Source organism: Podarcis tiliguerta (assembly GCF_965153285.1).
Source record: "Podarcis tiliguerta genome assembly, chromosome: 3".
Classification (NCBI taxonomy): domain Eukaryota; kingdom Metazoa; phylum Chordata; class Lepidosauria; order Squamata; family Lacertidae; genus Podarcis; species Podarcis tiliguerta.
The window spans coordinates 68765823-68773412 of NC_139536.1; the positions used below are offsets into that span (position 1 = coordinate 68765823).

The 7590-nt window shown below is 40.2% G+C and overlaps 1 protein-coding gene across 2 annotated transcripts in view; it reads left to right on the plus strand.

Moving 5' to 3' along the window:
- Positions 1-7439, plus strand: part of LAMA4 (laminin subunit alpha 4) — a 73065-nt gene extending 65626 nt beyond the window's left edge. Inside the window, exons 33-39 of one of the 2 annotated variants that reach the window (XR_014509609.1) lie at positions 282-437; positions 895-1054; positions 1850-1980; positions 3622-3715; positions 5102-5221; positions 5851-6065; positions 6473-7439. Coding sequence is in view for 1 of the 2 variants with exons in the window: in XM_083433663.1 (XP_083289789.1) it covers positions 282-437; positions 895-1054; positions 1850-1980; positions 3622-3715; positions 5102-5221; positions 5851-5996 (807 nt within the window). In the remaining variant the exon portion in view is untranslated. Of the gene's footprint in view, positions 1-281; positions 438-894; positions 1055-1849; positions 1981-3621; positions 3716-5101; positions 5222-5850 lie in introns of both variants that reach the window. The other variant, XM_083433663.1, reaches the window with a different exon arrangement.
- Positions 7440-7590: the final 151 nt, after the last annotated feature.

A 7590-nucleotide genomic window follows, 5' to 3' on the forward strand; every position in this document is an offset into this window, starting at 1 on the left:
AGCAATCCCTCTTGCTGTTCTGGCTTCTGTGATAGCTGCGCAGCCTGCATTCTCTCCATAAGACGCACACACATTTCCTCTTACTTTTTAGGAGGGAAAAAGTGAGTCTTACAGAGCAAAAAATATGGTACCAGGCTCCCACTTGTGAAGTGGATGAATAGTTTCTAGAGTAGTGGAACAAATCAAACAGTCTCCTCTAAAATACATATGATGCTATACAATTCTATATTATATACTAGTCTCTGTATGCTAATGTTGACTTCACCTATGCCTTTTTTTAGGTAATGTTTGTTCGGGAGAAAAATATTGGCCGCTTGACAATTGATGGTCTCCGGGTACTCGAAGACAGTCTACCTTCTTTTGATAAAGCATGGCAAGTTGCTAGACCCTTTTACGTAGGGGGTGTGGCACCAGGAAAAGCTGCCAAAAATATCCAGGTAAAAGTATTTTTCTACAACAAAGCCTGCATATATTAAGATCCAGAGCAACATTTATAACATGGGAACTAACTGGACAGAAATGTTTTAAACTCTGCATCTACTGGAGACAATTTGCAATGAATCAGAATATATGCTGCATTTGAATCTGTTAGCACTAGTATATTCTGGATTCATTGGCAATGATCTCATTCCAAACTTCCTGCATCAAATGAGATTAGACTAGAACCTCCAGTTATATGATTAGAAAATAACTTAGGCTGCTTTGATACTAACAAATAGAACCAAGCAGACTGTGAGAATCATAGGCCATTTCATTATTACTCCCACTATTCTTTTTCGCCTTAAATTGCTTTTTTTGAAAAAGTATCCATAAACAATTGTACACCTAAGCAAATGGAAAGGCTTTCTCTTTTACTTCTTTTACTATTTTGCTTAATCTGTTTTGTTTGATCAGATCAACTCCGTCTACAGTTTTAGTGGTTGCCTTGGCAGTTTACAGCTCAATGGAAGACCAGTCACTTCTCCTTCACAAACTTTTAGCGTAACTCCTTGTTTTGAAGGCCTATCAGAAGAAGGAACATATTTTTCATCAGAAGGAGGATACATTATACTTGGTAATGTATCACTAACGATTGACTATGCCATCAGACTGATGCCTGAATTGATACCAGTTGCCTAGTGAAGGGGTGGGGGGAGACATAATTAAATTGAAATGAAACTATTATTTGAAAATTATGCTGGGTGCCATGTAGTCTTATTAGCATACAGTAGAATCATTTGCTCCACACACTCCCCGCCTTGCTCCAGATAACCCGCCTCACTGGAGGAAGAGATTTCAGTCATTTCAGTGGCAATGCTAGTGGGCACAGATCAAGTCCCGCCATTAGCCATTAGTCTTTGGCTTTACTGTAGGATAGGATGTCACCATCAATGCCACAGATTATAAATTCATAAATAGTTCCTAGTGATTGCTCACCTAAAAATGGATAAGCATGGAGCCATGCCCTCTCACAAAACCAGCACATTGCTCAAGTGGCAATGGACTGAAATTCTGCTAATATACATAATATACAGTATACCCATTGATACCCACTGAAATGAATGGTCATAACTTTAGCCATGATACTGGCTTAAGTTTACTGGATACCACCGAATACAAATTCAGGCAAAATATTTAAAGCAAGGATTAAAGAGTATGGCTCTTAATCATCATTCCTTGAGGCTATCAAGGGGGAGGGCTCATATTCCCAGGATGAAAAATATTTAAGAAATATACACAATTGGAAGCCATAGTTAATCTTTCTGTCCTGCAGCAGGTGACTATTTTTTTCCAGTTAACTCTGGTGCAAAAAACCCCCACACACCACACACAAAATCATTCTGTGATTTGTCATGGTTTTCTCCTACAGATGAATCCTTCAGTTTGGGGCTGAAATTTGAAGTTATTTTTGAAATCCGTCCTCGAAGCAGTTCAGGAATCCTGATGCATGCACACAGTATAAATGGAGAATTCCTGAATGTACACATGAAACAAGGGCAGGTATGAAGGAGGACTAATATTTCCCTTTACATTCTTATATGCAGGCCTTTCCGAATGCTCGCTGTGTACAAACCAAAATACGCTCTTAACAGCAACAGGTTCTAATTTCTCAAAAAGGGGATCCCATTTACCCATAAAAGACACAATATACACTAGCTTCTGTTTCAGGTGCATTAAGAGTCCACGCAATTTTAAAAAAAAACTTCCGTTGTAACATCAGTTTTTAAAAACACTGTGAAGATGAAGGGGGAAAATATTTGACATTTTGTGTTGCTGCCTTAAAAATTCAAAATTTACAGCTGCTACCTAAGAACACAGGAAGAGCTCTGCTGGATCAGACCAAGGTCCTATCTAGTCCAGCATCCTGTTTTCATGGTGGCCAAGCAAATCCCTGTGGGAAACCCTCAAGCAAGATCCAAGCACACTCTCTCCCCTTCTGTGGTCTCCAGTAACTGCTAAGAGATTGCAGGTTAGGAGCTGCGCAGTTAAGCTGCAATCCTAACCCCCATTAGCTGGGTGTAAGCCCCAATGAATTCAGTGGGACTCACTTCTGAGTAGATGTGGTTGGGACTGCAGCCCTAGTTGATTTTAGACCCTGAGCTCAATGGTCTTATGAAAAGCCCTTTTTAGATGGTAGTTTGGTACACCAGCCCGGCTGTGTTGTCTGCTGAATGGCCTTGGCAGCACCACTAGGCTAGCTAGGTAATTTTTATTTAGTTTTGGATCAATAATTTCTTTATAGCATGCATCACAAATACCATTTCCTGTGCATGTGTTTGAGTGTCCTTGAATAATAAAAGGGGGAGTGACAAAAAAAGCCAAAGAACTCAAGAACTAGATAGCTATGGAAGCATTATACGGTCCTTGAGACAAGTTTACTCTGGATAGCAAAGCCTCAGCCTAGAGGATAGTACCAGCATCGCTTAGCTTCAGCGAATGAAGTCCTTCTGAGCAGTCCATCCTCAAAGCTCTGTAACTGCCACCATAGAAACAGAATCGTTTTTATCACAGCAACTGATATTGGTAGAAGCTAAAAGGTTTTGCTATAATGTAAAATTTCTGTTTTGTTAGTCACTATATTTTATTTTGGGCACAAGCTTAGGAAAGATCACATTTTTCCAATGAATTATACAGTGTAATGTAGCAGTGCTAAGTGGTTCTGAGAACCAATTACTTTATGTTATTTATTTATTAGCTTCCTTTTGTGTTTTAAATGCTGGAAATATTTCATCTGAAGGCTATGGTAGTGCTGATATGGTGTAAATCCTGAAAGTGATGTCCTGGTTCAAATTATGCCGTGATAAAAAAAGCTCACTAGGTGCCCATTGGCAAGCCACTATTTCTCAGCCTCACCTCGTGTAGACATTGGAGGTGGTAATCAACCATCCAGGATTTTTGCAATCCTATAGACATACCTGAAATAAGCCCTGAGAAACTCAAATTTACAGGTGAATATACATGTATGGGATTTCATTGTAAGTGTGAGGAAATATAGACCTTATGCCTGTGGTATAAATTCATGCTGACCCATTTGGAGAACAGTTTGTTAAAAAGTCTTTACACTGCTTTATGCTTTTTAAGATAATTAAATCTTTCCAGTCAAAACTAAGGTTTTAAATTTGAATCAAATGATTCTCCCAGGTGATTGTGAAGCTGAACAATGGCATCAAAGACTTCTCAACCTCAGTTACACCAAAACAGAATCTCTGTGATGGCCGATGGCACAGAATTGCAGGTGAGTGAACACCTAAAGTCCTGTTCAGTGTTAATTCCTGATCATCAGTACTCTAAATCAGGGGTGGTTGATGGGGTGCTCCCTCCAGATGTTGTTGGGGCACAACTCCCAGCATCCTTGAACATTATCAGTACTGGCTAGGGCTCTGAATCTGTCATGTATGTAAATGACTTAGAATTATAAGACCATGCATGTGTGGAAATCAGGTAGTGCTTGGTCTGAAAAAGGGTGACAATGTATCCAAAATTCTGTGGTTAAGAGTCTGGCTGCTACTGAAAATGGAAAACATCCAATTAATCTCCTATCATCTTTTGCAATATCTGTCACATTATCTATTTCCCTGCTTCTAGGCTACTTGCATAACAGGGTGTGAAGAAGAATGCCATGTTATATTAAAGGTAAAGGTAAAGGTACCCCTGCCCGTACGGGCCAGTCTTGACAGACTCTAGGGTTGTGCGCCCATCTCACTCAAGAGGCCAAGGGCCAGCGCTGTCCGAAGACACTTCCGGGTCACGTGGCCAGCGTGACATCGCTGCTCTGGCGAGCCAGAGCCGCACACGGAAACGCCGTTTACCTTCCCGCTAGTAAGCGGTCCCTATTTATCTACTTGCACCCGGGAGTGCTTTCGAACTGCTAGGTTGGCAGGCGCTGGGACCGAACAACGGGAGCGCACCCCACCGCGGGGATTCGAACCGCCGACCTTTCGATCGGCAAGCCCTAGGCGCTGAGGCTTTAACCCACAGCGCCACCCGCGTCCCCCATGTTATATTAGGATGTATGTAATTTGTCCTAAGCATGGGAGGGAGGTTAAATGTCATTTCCATTTTCAGCATTTCAGCTTGTCAGACAGCAACGCCCCCCCCCCCTTTTCCTCCTCAAATGTGCTGTTCTTGAGGTTCTCGCAAGTCCCCTCCCAGCTAATTTCAGAGGCAGAAGGGGGAAAGCCCCACGGTGCAATTTGAAGCCCTTGCACAGCATCCACTTACGGGATTTGTTAGGTGAATCCTGCTCATGGCTTTGGAGCATAGCTGTCAACCTCCCCCTTTTTTTGCGGGAAATTCCCTTATTCCAGCGCTGTTTCCCCATTGCTATCCCGCATTGTTAGATATCCCATAGACTGTCCCTGGGACAGGTGAGGCTGCTGATCCCTTATTTTCAAATCTGAAAGTTGACAGCTGTGCTTTGGAGTTATAAGATCCACGTTGGGACCTACTGAGCTATTCAGATATGAGAGCATATCCAGGCCATGGGGAAATAGTCTAGTTCTTTGGGATTTTCATATGTTTATGAGTACTGTATGCGTGCATGCTTGTATGCAAGAAAAATCAGAAAGAAGCGTGGTTGACAATATAACAGAATATTATTCTTTTTTGCTTCATATGACAGTTATTAGAGATGCTAATGTGGTACAGCTGGATGTAGATTCAGAAGTGAATCATGTAGTAGGACCATTAAATCCAAGAGCAACTGACCACAGGGAGCCTGTGTTTGTTGGAGGAGTGCCAGGTAAGATTTATACTCATTTTAATATTATTTTCAAAGATTAATCTAGTGTGTGTGTGTTTAAAAAAGTATTCTTTAAAGTAATGGTCATATATCTTGTGCTGTTCATTAGCAAAGATCTATAATTTGGGGGAGGGGGTTTTAGATTTTAAATGATTGTACTCCTCCCTCCTTATGCTGGTCTACAACTGTAATAAAGATTTGTTGTTGGAGGTGGGATGGAGTAGCTTTCTATACATCTTTGTGCTATATTTTAGAAGGAGTACCATAATTTCAATACAAGTGATTGACAATATAACAGAATACAAATATAAGACTAAAATAATTTAGTTTATTGAAAACCTTTATTTGACATCTATTTATAAATTACACACACACATATATATAAATACACACACAAATAGAAACATATATATATATATATATATATATACACACACACACACGCATACACATACATTCATATATACATATCAAAGTAAATAGCAGTAACAAGGGCAATACCATTCAAACAAACCACATTCCAAGTTTTAGACAGCTGTCTCTTTTAGTTAAACCATTCCTAGCATGATCTTATATTGATAATGAAGTTCTTGAATGACTTATGTATATATATTTTTACCTCTCTACAGAGTCTCTCCTGACATTCAGCCTTACCACCCACAGTTCCTTTACTGGATGCATCCGTAACTTTATGATTGATGAAAGACCAGTAAGTTTCAGTAAGGCAGCTTTGGTCAGTGGTGCTGTGAGCATCAACCTATGTCCTGCCACTTGATGAACTGCTAACTGCAGGGGCCTGTACAACCCCAAAGGAGAAAAACAACTGTGCTACCTTCAATTCTTAGTACCAAGGAAATAAAAATATATCACTCACTATATGTACACGATAAAGCATTATTCTTTTTTCATTTGGAATTTGCTTCCAAAAAAATTATAAGTATGTTGCAATGTGCCAAATTACTGAGGGACATAAGGGCACCTGGGGAATGAGTATTATGAGTCTAATTCTAAGCAGATACAGTGGTACCTCGGGTTAAGTACTTAATTCGTTCTGGAGATCCGTACTTAATCTGAAACTGTTCTTAACCTGAAGCACCACTTTAGCTAATGGGGCCTCCTGCTGCTGCCGCGCCACCGGAGCACGATTTCTGTTCTCATCCTGAAGCAAAGTTCTTAACCCGAGGTAATATTTTTGGGTTAGCGGAGTCTGTAACCTGAAGCGTATGTAAACTGAAGCGTATGTAACCCGAGGTACCACTGTATAGGTTCACCAAGCCCACTGAAATAACGGATTTAGGCATGCCCAATTCTGCACAAAATTATAGCTGTTGTGTGAATCAGCAAGGAGCCCAAGCAGAAACCCACCCATCTGTATCAAGAGGCTCCAGACAGAGAACTTCATTTCTTCTATTGTGACACTGCAAATGCCTTGCTCATCATTGCCCAGAAACTGCACTTCAAATATGGATTTCTGCTTCCCCCACACTTAAAATCATTTTGTCAATTCTGCCCCAACTGAGTCTGGGTAGCAAGCCTTTCTAGGTGTATTAAGAGCACTGAAATGTTCATTGGCTATGAACAAGTAAATTAAAATCTTTTAAAAGGTTTAGCAGAATCAAAGGTTTAATTTCAGTTCATATGCTGCAGATTTGCTAAAACCTTTGGTCACTACAGTCAACTCGCAATTTATGCACAGTAACTTGTGTGAATTCAGCTTTATGTGCTTGGCAAGTAATTTTTTTTTTTAAGAGTGCAAGCTCCCAGCAGAAAAAACACTGGCAATCCCACTATTCATTGTACTTGCCTTGGGAGAGAGTTTGGAGATGTAAGGCACATGAATTTTGACTATACAAGATTTTGGCTTTATACACTATCCCTGGAACATAACTCCTGAGTCAACTGTATTCACTATGGATCTACAACAAATGCATGGAGAATTCTCATCCCGTCCTATCTCTCTGCCCAGTGCAGTACTCATGAAGCCTCAATAACTTGCAAAGCACACTACAAGAGGAGTGTTGCCACATGTGCATGTAATTAGATGCACCCATTGGTGGGAAAGGGGGGAAACAGATCTCTTTTGAACTGTATTGGGATCCTTCGTGCACAGGTGCTCTGCCTGTGCTGTGAGTGGATCTGTACTTGTAGTTTGTACTGAATAAATCTGTTACATGTACATTACAAAATAAACTATGTCATGGACATGCTTCACAAGCAATTGTCTTTTGAATCGTTTTGTTTGGTCTCTTTATTCTTCATTCAATTAGACTGGGGAAAACAATTATCACAGGAAAACTGATATTTTATTCAATTTTCATTTGAATGCATTGAACTTACTATAATTCATTTCCATAACTGACAAATGTAAT